Below are 15,155 nucleotides of genomic sequence, written 5' to 3' on the forward strand. Positions count from 1 at the left end.
GGGGCAACCCCGCAACAGACACAAAATCACGCCGGGAGAGCAGGAGGGCTCCCGAAACTCATCCTAGCTCGGAGCTTGCACCCAGGGGCTCGCCTGCCTCTCAGCCGCATGTGTCGCTGTGTGAGTGTGTGTGGAGGAACGTCCTATGTGTGTCTATGTGTGTGTGTGTATATGCTGCCGTGTCCGTGCCTGTTTTCTGTTTGAAGGCATCTACAAGTGATGTCTCTCGTCTCCACAAGACACGCTGGCAAGGCAGAGGGGTGAGTATGAGTGATGTAGTCCCTGGTTGTGATCCCTCTTAGTCCTGTGCCTGAGCTGCAAGGCCATCTTGTCTGGAGTGTGATATTTATGTTCAGCTGCTCAAGGAAAAGTTTATTACGCGTTCTCCTTCTGCCTCTGAGTTTGATACACAAGTGTCAGTGCAGCTTTATTTCGTGTCTGCAAAAGCGGTATGTGCTTCCATTCAATTCAATAAACCCGAGTGAACTCCACTCTCTGAAATGGGCCACCCTCTTCCAGGCTGAACTCAGGCTCCTTTTCTAACGTGCAAAATCTGTCCCTGTCCTGCTCGCCGGTCTGTCCATTCGTCTATCTACCTTTGGGGTGGGCTTTCTAGGAAAGGCAACCTAGGTCAAACCAGTGAGTAATCAAGTATATGTCCAATCCTGTACGAGTTTGTTTCCCCCCGAAGCCGTCCCGAATTCGTTCTTATTTGAGTAGTGAGACAAAGAAAGACCCGTCCCCTTCCTGAACAGCTAAAGCCCTCAACCCAAAACCCAGTCACAGCAGGAAACATTCAGAAGGCGTCTTTGAAAGAAATGTATTTATATTTATACACACGAACACAGACCCGTAAAAAGCTGCCGAGCCGCGCCAGCGTGTAAACGAGGTGTCAACCTCTCTATTGTGTGAGAAAGAAATAACATTCGTCTTCTGGTAGGCGCATTTGAAATAGGTTACCGGTTTATCGTTGGTTTGTTGCTGTGTTGTGTTTTTTTTTCTCCAGAAATAAACATGAGCTGATTTCTGAAATAGCCGTGTGTGCCCCCCAACACCCCTCACCCCCCCACCCCGGCATTTCTCCTTCTCTGTGATGCAGCAAAGGGGAGATGATCGATTTCGAGATCCCGGGTCACGGCTAGAGGACGGGAAGTTAATGCCGCCACCCCAGCTCTGTTTCTAGACAGAGTTTGGGAAATCCCAACAGGCTGACGGAAAGGTGCTCTCTGAAAGGACGAGCCCGCACGGCGTTTAGCCGTGAAGCCGTGGAAGAGGGAAGCTCTGCAGCTGCGGAGATCCAGACCCCGAAACATTTGCTCCGTAGCTCTTTACGATGACTATTTGTACCGAGTGAGGGACAAGCTGTTATTGAAGCTTTGCCCGTGTTCACGGCCGGGACCCGTTGGGGACTGCGCTGTAAAGCCATGAGCAGCGCCGGGACCCCGTGGGGCGCAGCGTCTCCACGCTTCGTGGCGTGCAACCGAAGTGTCTTCTCCCAACCAGGCTCCGGGGCTTGTGAGCCGTGTTGGGCTCTTGGGACGGGGTGGGTATTTGCCGAGTTGGCTCCCAAAGCCGAGGTTAGAACGAAAAGGCGGCCTTTGAAATATCTGAGACGTGCCGCGCAAACCTGGAAACCAAGTCGCCGGGGATCGGTCGTGAAACCTAGAGGGGATGAGGAGTCTGGAAATGTTTGAGGCAGCAAAGAGGATTAATCGCATAACAACGCCTAGACGGCGGCAGCCCGAGCCGTGGGTTTAGGAATCAAAACTGGGGGGGGGGGGGAACCCCAATGCCAAAACCGGAGAAGACTGGGCTACAATAACCGCGGGTCACGGCAAACCCGCACAGCGCAGGCAGGCCCGCCGGTGTCGGGGCGGAGGGAGGAAGGTGTGACCCAGGCGTGGGGCCCTCGCTGGGGCCCCCGGGCAGGCAGGGGAGGTGACGGGCGAGGCCACGGCCACGAAGCGGGGCTGAGGGTCACGCAGCTCCATCGCCCGTGCGAGAAGCGCTGGGAAGGGAAAGGGTCGCCTTGGGGGCAGACCTGCAGCTAAAGGCCCAGAGCCTCTGCAGGGCTGTGAGCTGCTTGTTCGCTCCTAGTGACCCAGCTGGGCCTTTTTCTGTGCTGGAGCGAAGGCTAGGGGCTGCTCTTGTTCGCTAAGCGCTGCTACTTCTCCTCCGCTGCTCTCTGGTGATTCTCGCTCTCTGCTTTCATACACTTGACCAGTGACTTTAAAAACTTCGCGAAGGTTTTCTGTTCTGCTCACACTGAGGAGTCGTGATCAGCTTTTTGCCTCCCGCAGGAAACCGCCCAGCTCTTGGGGGTTTCTTCTCTTCTGCTCCAAGTTCAAAGGCACGGTCCTGAAGTCGTTAAGGGGGCAAAAGGGACAAGTGCGGGGGGGCACGGGGTCAGGAGTGCAAGGCGAAGCCATCAGAGCCTCCGTCTCTGCGGGATCGCCCTTTTCGGCCTCTTCGTGTCCCTGCGGGCATTGCCCCGTCCTTAGGATTCAGGAACTTGAGGGGCATGGCGGGAGGGAAATGGCACGGTATTTATCTGATGAAGAGGTGGCACTGAGGACCACCGAGCTCCCGAAGCGGTGACCCTGTCAGGGACCGGGTCTAGAGGAGAGAGCGGTTTCCCCACCCACTCTCTTCTCCCTTCTTGGGATGGATCCTAAGGATCGCGAGGAAGGCATATCCCCCCCAATAAACGGAACAAACATTTCTCTGCCGCTCCCGGGACCTGCCTCTCTCTGTCCCCTGCATCCCCTGTCAGCCCGAAGACGTTTGCTGGTGAAATCTTTGCTCGCCGCCGCCCTAAGCTCCTTCAATACAAGTTATTGGGTTACACTCGGCTGCTGTGTTATAAGGGGCATGTGCTGGGTTGTTAGATGCCTCTATAAAAGAATAAAGACTTAATGGCAGCCCGAGCCTGAAACTCGTTTCCCTACACGTTATAACACAGTCCGCAGACGCCGTTTAGTAGCGACAGCATTAGGGCCAGTAGAAAGATAAGTCTCGTATTATTTCTATTTGATCGAAAGAAGAAAGCCGTGTAAGGTGTTTCCTGTCTACTCGAGAGTTTGTGCGGGTCTTTAAGCAGGTTATTTCTTTGGAAAACAGCCACGGAGCCCATTGTCCTTATCTGATGCTTGAAAGATTGGGGAGGAGAGGAAGGAGAAAAATCATTGTTAAAAACCACTTTGAAGTTGCGCAACTGTTGCTGCTCCAATTTTTTTCTCCAGTTTCCAGATGCACCAGAAATCGTTACTTTGATCTCATAAAGCAGCAAATTTTTTTTTTTTATTTTTTTTTTCCTTTTTTTTTAAGTACTGGTTGAGTAACTCGGAACGTAATGGCAAACACGCCGGGACCTGGGTCACCGAGCAGCCCGGAGAAACCAGCGCCGGCAAGCGCAGGCATGAGGCGACGGGGAAGGACGGGGCTTTCTCGCCAAACGGGCCGGCTTGCCGGAACATCTGCACGGGGTTAATTTTTCGTCCCTGCTCCTTCACAAGCGAAAAGCCTCTGCCAATGCACAGAGCGCGCTGGGGACCTTTCCCGGCGGAGGGGAGCAATGCCACGGAGAGGCGTGCACACACATGGACGGGTTGCGGGGGGGCCAGGGGCTGTTAAAAACGCGGCTGGGGACATAGCAAGGGCCGGGACCTGGAGTAGCAGAGGGTCCCGACCTTCGTCAGAGCAGCCGGGAGATGTGGGAGAGTACTCTGCTTTCGCTGGTGAGCGATCAACCCTCTTTGAGCCCTCCTGAAAAATGAGAGCCCCAGACAAAACCCCTCTTGCAAAGCTGCCTGCGCAGGGATGCGTGGGGCGGCGTTACCAAAGCCAACCCGACCCGCTGCCTGAGCCGCTGGGGTGGGAGAAGCTCTCTCCTGTCTCATCCCTCCTGCCCGGAGGCAACTGAACCGGCATCCCGGCCCCTACGGTTACGGCCACGGCCGCCGTCGGGCCTTCTGGGACCGCAGAGTGCGGGGACGGGAGCAGCAGGCTGCCAGCTACCCTCCGCTCGGAGGGCCCGGGGGGTTCCTCGGGCTGCCCCTTCCCTGACCGAGGCACAGCCACCTGCCGAAGGGCTTGACTCTGGGAGACATTCGCCCATGCGGAGGTCGGAGTCAAAAGCAAAGGAAGAGAGGGGCGGATTCGAGAGACAAGGACCCCATCAATCTCCCACTGAAAAATAAACAAACAGCGCAGTTTGTCCAGCGTGGGTTGTGTTGAACCCGGCTTTGAACGCGGGTCATTTTCTTACTAAGCAATCGCTGCTGCTGCATGGCTTTTCCATCCCTAAGATAGACCGTCGGGTCAGCCCGCTGTGCCTATATCCCAGCGTGAAGGGGATCCCGTCGTGCCACCCTGGGGATGTTTCCAGGGCCTGTCCCTCCCGGGTGTCGGATCTGGAGGGATGCCCGGCCCTGACCCTGCTTCTGCCGTGCTCGGATGCGGAGGATGCGCACTACTGTCTGCGCGGGCAGAGACAAACCCGTCTGTGGACAGGATTTCGGTGTGGGGCCGCCTGGACCCATGCGAGCCATTGACACCACGAAGACCTGGCTCCTGTCGCTGACGAAAGCTCCCAGGCAGTGCAGGGCAGACACCTCCCTGCAGCACGGGCTGACGCAGGGCCGCCTCTCACCGCAGCGTCGGGAGCTACGGGCGGGGAAATCTGTGGTCTCCAGGGGAGGGAGCAAATCGGTGCCGCTGAAAGAGGCCTTCCCCTGGGAAATGGGACCGCAGTGACCCGCGGGTGAGGCGGCGGGTCTGCCGCGACCGTTCCAAACCCGTGTTTTTAAAAGGGGAGAAATGGCGGGGAGAGGGGGAAGAAAGAGAGACAGAAATGGGATGCTGACACTGGGGAGTCGCAGGGAGACATCAACAATTGGTGCCTATAGACCACACCAAAGGACTGCAGAGAAACAATAATATGCCTTGAAATATTTCCTAATGCAATGTTTGCATTGGGCAAGTCCACAAATGACGCCGAATTTGCCATCACAGGGGAAAGAAAGCAGCAGATGAGGAGGTTTAGCCAACATTCCTCTGAAACCCGGCTTTAGAGTGAAAAGAGAGGAAGGGAGAGGAAGAGATTTTTATAATCCTGAAGGGCAAAAGGAGAAACCACATAAGCGCAGAGCCAGCAAATGCGGCAGGGCAGGATTATCGAGGCACAGGGGGATTTTAACAAACGGACGGATCTGCAACGAGATATCTGTGAAGAAGAAAACTTCCAGTCGGGATTGCTACTGGGGCATTTTTGACTCAGGCTATTGCTCGGCCTTGCTATTTTAAAAGAGGCCATACTTGTCCCTTTTGTGCATTGCCCCCCCCCCCCCCCCCCGAAAGGGGGGATGGGATTTGAAGGCACCCCCAGCCTGAGGCTCGTCCCGGTCTCCGCACCGACGGGGAAGGATGGAAATGGGGGCAAATATGTGTTTGCTGGCGAGGGGAAAGCCTCCAGGTTCCGGTCAGCCTCTGCCAAACAAGCAGTCACACTCAGATGAGCGCCTAATTGCCATTGTGTTTTTGTTTTCCAGAGGCAGAGCCCCTATTCCCCGAGCGCGGCTGCAGTGTGGCACACGCTGGCTCTGTCTGGTTGTTGTAGCGGCCGCGCTCGTCACGCTGGGGACGTCCCGCCTGACCGAAACCCCAGGTCAGGAAGAGAACCAACTTCAGGCACGGAGGAACCGCTGGATGCCGGCGGCTGAGCATCCCCTGCATGGGCGGCGGGCCTGAGCCCTGCAGCGGGTCTCACTCCTTCCCTCGTCCTTTCCCTCCTCCCTCGCTGGCTGCGCACCCTGAGGAGACGAAGCCGCCACTGCTTTTCCCAAAGCCAGAGACGGTTGCGCCGGTTTCACGCGAAACTTCCCGGTTGCTGCTCCCATCCCGGGCAGCCTCGGGAAGCGCTATCGGGCTGCCAAGCCAGTGCCCGGCCTCACGGCCCCAGCCCCAAAAGCGCTGGGGAGTGGGCTCTCTGCTCCCCGGGGGTGGGCTCTGGGCTCGGCCCTCGGGCTCCTCCTCCGGGAATGCCGCAAGCCACTCGCTTGACCCTGGGTGACTCCGTGTCCGTCCCCCCACCCCCGGCAGGGAGGCTCAGGGGGAGGGCACGGGGGCAGGGAGAGGCCTTGCAGCGGGGGGAGCACCGCACACGCTGGGGAGTCGAGGGATCGTGTGGCCACGTCTCCTCCGGGGCATGAAAGGAGGAGATAAATTCACTTCTAGTACCAATATCGTGACAGAAAGTGACCCCGACAGGAAACCGGCCAGCACCGAGGAGGGAGCGGGGGGGGATCTTTGCAGATTTCCACGCCTTTGCTGGGAATGACCGGGATGGGCTGTAGGGAGACTACAGGGCTGCGCCGAGGGAGGGATAAAAGTTCGGCTGAATCAGGGGGTGTCACAGGGTGGCATCGCCCCTTGTGACACGCATCCGTTCGCTTCCAAGGTTTCTATCTTCCAGTCGGGAAAAAGCCCTGAGAGGTGGGCAGGGCTCACGGCAAACGGGAAACCAGGAGCAAATCCTCCCGCGACAGCCTAAAATTTCGACCTGGGATAGCTCAGTCCCCGGCAGCTTTTTCGTTACTAGAAACTAATAAAAACAGTATTAGAAACTAATAAAAGCTCGCGTAATACTAAATCTGGGTAAAATCCGGCCGCGGAGCAAAAGCCAGTATGGTCTGCAGGGCGGAAAGGGAGCCCGGGCCGGAGCCCGGTGGATCGTGGCCGGTTTGTGGGGACCGGAGCCAGGTTCTGGCACTCCCGCTTTACACCGCAGCCGAGTTTCATGTGAGGAGAAATCAGTCGAATTGGAAGTTCCGGGGGCTGTACATTGCCGGGAATCGCTGTCCTGCTTCTGCGCGGTGCCTGGCGGGGTAAATCCCGGTTGGCAATAGCAGGGTAAGCACATCCCAGAGCCACCGCTCTTTTGAATAGTCCCATTAAAGTCTGGTGCGTTTTAGGGTCGGCCCTAACCGGGATTGTTTACAGTATAACACATCATGTATGAGGTAGGAGAGCGCACAGACCTCTCTTGGTTCAAAGAGCTGCGCCTTGAAGGGGGGGGGGGGGGAAATCCCCTTATATTTATTTGACTGAACACACATTGAAATGTTCTGTGCAGCTCGGCTTTCTTCCCTGAAAAAGGGGACTTGGGATTCCGTTTCGGTAACAAGGGGCCGGTTGTCCGCCTGCAGCGCCCCATACGAGAACCATTGTGTGAGAGACCTGCAGCGTTTTCTGGGGGACGCCGCTTTTTCGCCTGTGCGAGGTGTGGGGACAAGGAGGGGGAATTAGGGGGGGACCGTGTCTGCCAGGTGGGTCTGGCCTGCACCGGAGGAGGTGGCAGCTCCCAGCCCGGCAACTCCGGCAGCAAGGTACCGTGGGCCCCCCTGAGAGGGGGAAGCCCCACATCCCCCCCCCTCGTCACATTCAATCCTGCGGGTTTGGGAGTCAACAGTTACATTGGGGCTGAGGTGGAGATCAACCAAAAACTCCCCCTAAACTACAAAACCTCAAACATCTTCAATCTACCCCAAATTATAACAGCGGCAATAATCTGAAGTACCTCTTCAACGCCCCGCAGTGTAAATGCTGTTCGTTATCGGTGTGGAACTGATTTTTCTTTCCCGGCGGAAAATTAACGCCCGGCTGAGAACAGCCACCTTTCAGACTGAAATCTCCCGAATCGCTGCCTGGCCCTGGCCCGGCTTTCTCGGTGCTTTTCGCGTCCCTCCTGCCGCGCCGTGGGGAGCTGGAGAAGGCAGCCGCGGCCTGACCCGGACTCGAAGCAGCAGCGGTGCTGAGGCCAAGCGCAGCGTGGCTAAGCCCCTCGGGCCCCGGGAGATGCTTGTCGCCTGGTGGGCAACATTCCCGATGCGCCCTGGCTCAGAGAATCTGGGCAAAGCTCTTGTCCTGGAGATTGCTAGATAAGAGCCCGGCTTCTGGCTTCTCCCCGCTCTTTCCAAGGTCCCCTAACCCCCTGAATGTCCTCTGAAATCCCGTAGGGATGGTTTATGTCTTGGGGAAAAAAAAATATAAACCCAACAAACCAAACTAGATCAAAGCAACCCCAAAACACACCAGACACAAGAACCGCTTCTCAATTCCTTCTCTCTGTCCAGCATCACACTCCGAGCTCACCTGCAAACGGGGCCAGAGACAGGGAAAATGAGGGCCCGAGGAAACCCCAGCGAATGCAGACGGGGCCAGGGGTGAGCGCAGGGGGCAGCGGAGCCCAGGGAGAGTCCCCCCTTCCCTTTGGCACCAGCGACCTCGTCCGGCTTTGCCACCTCTTCTCGGGGGGCAGGAGGGGACACACGGCTGTCAGGAAGGTAACGTGACCAGTAGCAAGCTGTGCACAGGCTGCCATGGTTGATTTAGACACTTACAGGTCTAAAGGAACAGAGCAGAGAGCAGCCTCGTCCTCCTGGCCCTCACCACCCGAGAGCTGCAGCGGTGCGGTTTCACTACCCTGGGGACACCTCAGCGCAGGGCGAGGACAACCTCTGCGGAGGAAGGGTTCTCCAGGAGGAGGAAGGGGGGAAGCAGATACAGTATAGAAATGCGGCAGGAGTGGGGCCCGGGGTGCCCGTGGGTATGCAGCGGGGTGTCCCGGGACACTCCTAGGTACGAACGGGGGGTCCCGAGGTGCTGAAGGGTATGAGGGTGTCCCTGTGTGCCTGTGGGTACTAAGCGGGGTGTCCCGAAGTGTGCGAGGGGATGAAGGGGGGTGTCCGGGAGGGCGCGCCCTCAGGCTGTGCCCGGGGACTGCAAGGCACAGGGAGCCGGGAGCAGAGCAAACGCGCCCGTGTGTATCTGTGAGGTTCATGCAAGCAGCGAAAGCTGAAAGCTGAGGAAGATCTGCGAGCCTGCTGACAGCCGGGCGAGGTGGGCTTGTAGGCGGCAAACGAAGAAAAGAGCCCCGCTTATCGTTCCGGGTTGTTCTGAAGTTTGGCGCGGTAAATACAAAATGCATGGCTTTTAACCCTGCCTGTGGTGTTCCAAGTGAGTTAGCTGGGAAGGCAGAAGGGTCTCTAGCTGGGATTTTGGTCTTTGTTTGCGGGGGGAACCTGCTTTGTTTGAATTATTCATCATAATTGCTTATTTCCAAACAGCTCCACGGGGAGGCTCCGAAATGCAGTCAGGTCTGATTAGTGCCTGCGAAAAAGCAACGCCCGGAGCTGGAGGAAGTTCAGGGACAATTTAAGTTCCCGATTCGTCTTCCCTCCCCCCCCCCAGCTCCCATTCCCCCTCCCGGGAACACTGGAGCCGGGATGGGGCTGAGCAAGGGCATACGGGCCGGGGGACACTGAGCGTTTTGTGGCCTTAAGCCCAGGAAAACTTGCCAGCGAGTTTCTGCTCTGCCTGGTCTCCTTCTGCCACCCCGAAAACAGGAGTGACAGAAATAATGTGCGAGCCTTGGTCCGCGGTGCCAAAACAAGAGGGAGAGAAGTCCTGGTAAAATGGAGGGAAAGTACTGGCTGGTTTTTATAGTCCAAGTGTGTAATCGGATTTTTTTCCCCCTCTCCTGATAGAAAGCAGATAAATTTAGGAAGGGAGAGCTAAGAGAATAATTACAGGGTGAAGGTAGTTAAATTTTATTTTGAGTCCCAAAGGCAAAACCTGACATTTTATTGCAAACATCTGGAAGGCTTAAGAGACTGGCATGGTGTTTGTTTAAACACTAATAGAGATTTTTATTCTGTAAAACACAAACAAAGGCCATTTAAAAACACTTGAGACTGTAAATATTTTGCGGTGGTTCAATTCTCAAAGCCTGAGAAAACCGGGGAAAGGGAGGGGGACGGGGGGACGACGAATCGAGGGCATAATAGGGGTATAATTATGAATTACTTAATAATACGCAACAATACCGTTTGTGCAGACCATAAAAATAAATTGCAGGCGTATTTTTTTTTCCCCGCAATCACAATAACTGACCCCGCGCAGCTCGGGAACGTCACCTCTATCTAGTTGCCAAGCGGAGACCAGGCTTCGCTTGAAACTCGCCCCTTAAACTCACCAGTCTCGAAATCCTCTGGTCCGCTTTAAAAGCAAATCGACGTTGCATTAAAGTCCAGTAAATCACGCGCTCGCGTTATCGGGCAGCCTTCAGCCCCCACCCCCTGACTAGTTTTAACGTTGTTTTCAATTAGGAACTTACAAAAATAATAATAAAAAAATATATTAAAGAGTAAATTCCTGGGCTAGGTCTGGCTAAAGGACCCTCGGTAACGTTTTCCTTGCGGTGGAGCAGTTTGAAACTGGCTGGGCTCAGCCCCTGCAAGCAGCACATCTGGACAGCACTCGAGCCCCGCAGCCAGCTCCCCTTATTTCCCTTTTTCCCCTAAAAATTTTTCCATATCTAAACAAATATTTTCAGGCTCGCTCTACAACAACTGGAAAGCAGGAGTGAATGATTTCTTTATAAACCCCGGGGCCTGGCCCTGCGACCCTTGCTCCTGCCACTTTATTCCAGGGAGCAGTTTCCTGGATTTAATGGGAGCAACCCTTGCGAGTGAGGGTCTGGAATAAAGACCAGGCAAAGGGACGCATTCATCTCTGGCGGCTGGGGGCCAGAATGGGATTTAAATCCAGATTAAGTCCAGGTCGGCTTCAGATTTAGGCCGTTTGCCGCAGGGAGCGGTACCCGGTCCCTGTCACCTCTCCGGCTGGGAAGAGCCCCTGGAACCGACCGGCTGTCGGCGGCGCAGCGCGGCTGCATTTTGCTCAGCGAGATGTTGGTGCAAAGGCTAGATGGAACCCCCCATCCCGCGGCTTGAGGAGTACGGGTTTCTCCGGGAGAGCGCTCTCAGCCCAGGGGGCAGAGATCCCTGTGAGGGGCCAGAGTGGGCTCCCTCCCCACATCCCCATCCCTCCCCTCTTCGCCCGGCACATCCCCGTGTGGCGGGGCCGCAAGGCCGCTGCGCGGGTTGCCCTTTCCCTCCGCTCGGACTGAGGAGCAGCAATGCCTTTGTGTTTATCGCCTTTGCACTGCCCGGCGCGGACGGGCAGAGGGAGTACGAGCTGCCCTAATTCTCCCGAGCATCAGGGCAGTGGCAGGGAGGCGGAAGAGGAGCGGCCGGCGGCGGCTGCGGCTCCCCGCGGTCCCGGACCCCGCTGCCGGCCCCGCGGGGAGCTGCTCTCCCGTCCCTGCTACCCGGGGTCTGACAATTAGGGGCCGTGTTGGCACAGGAACTCCCGCTTGCTGCCGCGGAGGCTGCCCGGGTTCCCCTGCTAGGGCTCTGACACGGCTCGCAGACCCCGAGCAGCAGCGCGGAGAGCCCCTAGGTAAGAGACCCGAAAAGGGTTTGGGGGACGGGGGGTGCTGCTTAAAACTGTCTACCCGTAAAACCACGCCTAACGTGCTGGAAAACGTATTTCTGAGGTCTTACACCAGCCCCCAAATTTCGGTTAAATCGCCCTGCCTTTCCAACACCGTTTCCTCTCGCTAAAACGCTATAAATAATCCTCTGTTTTCTTGGGCTCTCTTACTAAAATCTCCTCCAGCTTCTTCAAAAGCCTTCCTTGCTGCCTGTCTTCCAGAGGAGGCTTTCGGAAACAGGGAAACGGAATTTGTTTGTTTGTTTGTGAGACATCCCTTCGCCGGGGCAAGGACGCACAGCATGGGCACCGGCTGGAAAAGCTTGTGCACGCTATGGGTCCCCGCTCCTCCGTCAGTCCCGCCGCCGGCTCCCACCTCTGCCACTCGCTTCCTCCGGCTGCTGACGGGAGGGGACAAGGACACACACACACACGACGCCACGTGTGGCAGCGCCGCTGTGCCCGGCTCTGAGCCCTCGGCGTGTGACCTGTCAAAGGCAATGAACAAGAGGGGAGGGGAAAGGATCAGCGGGGAGAGGGTGTAGAGCGGGTGACGGGGACGCACAAAACCTGTTTCTCGGCCTAGATAGCAGGGCTTAGCTTTCCTGGGATCTCCCGAAGAAGCGGCTTCTTTCTCGCTTTTCATCCCAAATCCCCGTCCGTGCGTCTGCAACGCCGGCGGACTGCTGCCACCCGGGTGAGAGCCGGTGCTTTAGGCCGGGAATAGCGGGCTGAAGGGCTCCGCCTGGCCAGGCAGATGTGGGCACGGTAGGGATCACTCTGGGAGCTAAAAGAAGTATTTGTGTTCAATCCCCTGCCCCCTTCACTTATTTTCAGCCCCGTTGAAAAAAACTCTCGCCTAAGAAAACCGTCGATCTCCCTTGCGCTGTTGGAAGCAGCTCTGCGCCTTCGGGGAGCATCGGAGAAACATCATCCCAAAATAATCCCTTCCTGACATTCGGTGTGTATCCTCGCCCGCTTTTCCACCGTGGCTCGATTTATAGTAACTCTCTCCCTTACTTTATAATTATTTATTGTTTATTTTGAACCTGTACTCGATCCTCTGGATCAGATTACCCCCGTCGGCTTTCCCTGCCGTATTTTCCCTGGACGGTGTTTCGTTTGACTTCACCTATTTTTCCGCGGTCCCATCAGCTACTGAAAACACGCGATGCTTCCTTCCTTCACCTTCTCAGACTCGGCCCTTGTTCCTTTTTCTTGCGACCCCCCCCCCCCCCCCAAGGAATGTGGGAGCTGCTGCACACCGTCCTTAGAAGGGAGGGTTTCGGGGTAGAGTGAGCAGGGAAAGGGAAAAAAATAATATACATGTATTTATAAAAAAATAACCCTCCCTTCCCAAAGAGAAGGCGCTGTCACTGCCGGGGGTGGGGGGGGGGGAGGGATCTGCTCCATCTGCCCCGCTGCCCCAAGCAGCCTGCATCGCTTTGAAGTGCATTCCCCCCCCCAACACGTTGTTGTTGTGGGGCCAAACACCGATGCCGCCGGCAAGCTCAAGGAATACATGACATGAGTGACGTTTGAAAACCAGCCCCTGACCCGCGCCCCCCGCGTGGTAAAGCCCCTCGGGGATACTTTGCCTGGGGATTAGGTGCCGGCAGCCCCTGGGTGCGGGGAGTGAAGTGAGGGAGTTGTTACCTCTCTGCATTTAGAGCTATGGCTTTCCTACTGGCTCCCCGATCTTCAAACAGTTAATTCTCCCGGCCGGTGCTCCAGGACTCAGATGGCCAAAATTCCTCTCCCTTAAGCCCGAGTCTCCCTCCCCTCCCCATTGGGTCGCAGCTTTTGGGTCTCTCCCGATCGTTGCTTCCTATTGGCCGCGGAGAGGGTTTTTTTTCCTCTCTCTTTTTTTTTCCCCTTGACAGGCGCACGCAGGCTGCCCGGCTCCTGCAGGAAAAAAAAATAAAAAAAAAAAATCCCAGAAGTTTGGATCAATCAGAGAGAGACAGAAGGAAAGGGGAGAAGGAGGGAAAAAAATAATCCAGGCTGCAGCCCCTCTGAGCAAGTGCTGGGGACCTGCGCTGAGCACACCCTCCCGGCTCCGCCGACGGAGTATCGCAGCCTCATGTAGTGCCTTCAGGAGTCTACTGAGGGCTGGTTCTTCTAGGGGTGCAGCTGGGGACGGGTGGGGGGAGACAGAGGCGAGAGGCTCTACGTCTGGTCCCCGAGCCCTGCGCTCCCAGCCACTGGTCGCTCGTCCGCCCAAGGGTCCGGGCTGGGGGATAAGATGAGTGAGAGGCGAAGATCGGCGGTGGCCCTCAGCTCCCGAGCGCACGCTTTCTCGGTGGAAGCTTTGATCGGGACAAATAAAAAGAGGAAACTGCGAGACTGGGAGGACAAGGGGCTGGATTTGTCCATGGAAAGCCTCAGCCCAAGTGGTCAGCTAGGGGACAATGAAGATCCGACTCAGTGCCTGGACCTCAACCCCGGTTAGTGCAACAACTTTCTCTTCGGAACCCCCCTGCCCCAGCCCCGCTCGCCGCGAAGCCCTGCCGGGAGCTGCCTGCCGGGAGGGCGGCGCCGGGCATGGGGGACAGCGAGTCCGGGGAAACATCCGGGGCTAGGGGCAGAAGGAGAGGGGAGGCGGATTTTGCGGGGATTCCTTAGATTTAGTTTTTTTCCCTTTTTCGGTTCACGAGAACTTTTCTCCTATTAATTCCTCCCCACCCCCCTCGCCCCTCCATAACTTCATGATCTCCTGGGAGGGAACGGCGTGTCCCCTTCGCTTCCTCCTTCTCCCTCTCTCCTCCCTCTCCGTGCCTGCCGGTCGCGATTGTCCTTCCCGGGCGTCCCGGGACACGCGTTTCGTCTTGCTCCGGAGCTTCCCCGGAAGCCGTCTGCTTCGGGGCAAAAGAGTGGGGCACGACACTCACATGCCCCCGCGGGAGGGATCAACCCTCTCCTCTTCGGTGCGGCTTTCCGACACACCGGCCACCGCCTCGAGTCTGCCCCGCCGAGACCGTGCCGCCCTAACCCGACGTTTCGGTGAGGGAGGCGGGCGCCCCAGATCAACCTCACTCCAAGGCGAGCACCGGCTCCAGCACACATACCCGCACCCTGTGGCGAGCTCACACCCAAGACCTCCACGGGCCGGGAGGGGAGTCTCTGCCTACCATAGGGACACTGCCCCTGGCAGGGTAAAGGGTCTCAGGGGGAGCGGGAGCAGCGGGTGAGGGGAGCTCCGAGGCGTCCGGGTCTTGCCGGGAATCAGCGCGTAGGGAGCAGCGCCGGGCCCTGGCCCCTTGCTTGGCTGCGTCCTATTTGGAGAGAGAGAGAGCATGAGACGCCCCTCGTGGTATTCGCATGTTTAATTTTAAACGTTTTTCTGTTTATTCATTTTTATTTAAAGGGAGCCGGTCTCTTGGAGCCGTTATTTGGCTCAAGCGAAACCCCCGGGCCGCTCCTGTGTCCCCCGCAGGCCGCTTCTCTCCGGCCTAAAACGACGGTCCCGAAAAAAAGTAGTGACCCCGGAGGGTGAAAGAGCGCTGCCCTTCGCGCCCGCTCTGCCTCCCGCCCCGCTCTCCAGCGGGTTGGAATGGGACAGAGGGAGCGGCCCCGCTCTCACAATCACAGCATGCGGAGAAAGAGAAGTTTAGAGAATTTCTCTTTACTTCTTCTTTTTTTTTTCTTTCATATTGGGAGGGGTGGGGAGCAAAGGTGAAGCCATTTCTGTGCGCGACCCAGACAGAGAAAGGGCAGAGATTTCCCCCACTCGCATCAAGTCCACTCCGCTGCACTTGGAAGAGAAAACACCTTTTAAATACTTTAGTTGATATCTTTGTATTGCCGTGACGTTCCCCGCG

General features: G+C 56.9%; 1 protein-coding gene across 1 annotated transcript in view; it reads left to right on the plus strand.

Moving 5' to 3' along the window:
* The first annotated feature begins 12,804 nt into the window (after window positions 1–12,804).
* Window positions 12,805–15,155, plus strand: part of TBX15 (T-box transcription factor 15) — a 96,034-nt gene continuing 93,683 nt past the window's right edge. Inside the window, exon 1 of the mRNA XM_062618216.1 lies at window positions 12,805–13,781. Coding sequence (XP_062474200.1) covers window positions 13,580–13,781 — 202 coding nt within the window. The 5' untranslated portion in view covers window positions 12,805–13,579. The remainder of the gene's footprint in view (window positions 13,782–15,155) is intronic.

The sequence above is a fragment of the Pezoporus occidentalis genome, unplaced genomic scaffold, assembly GCF_034315485.1.
Source record: "Pezoporus occidentalis ecotype Australia unplaced genomic scaffold, CSIRO_AGI_Poc_V1 ctg104, whole genome shotgun sequence".
Taxonomy (NCBI): domain Eukaryota; kingdom Metazoa; phylum Chordata; class Aves; order Psittaciformes; family Psittacidae; genus Pezoporus; species Pezoporus occidentalis.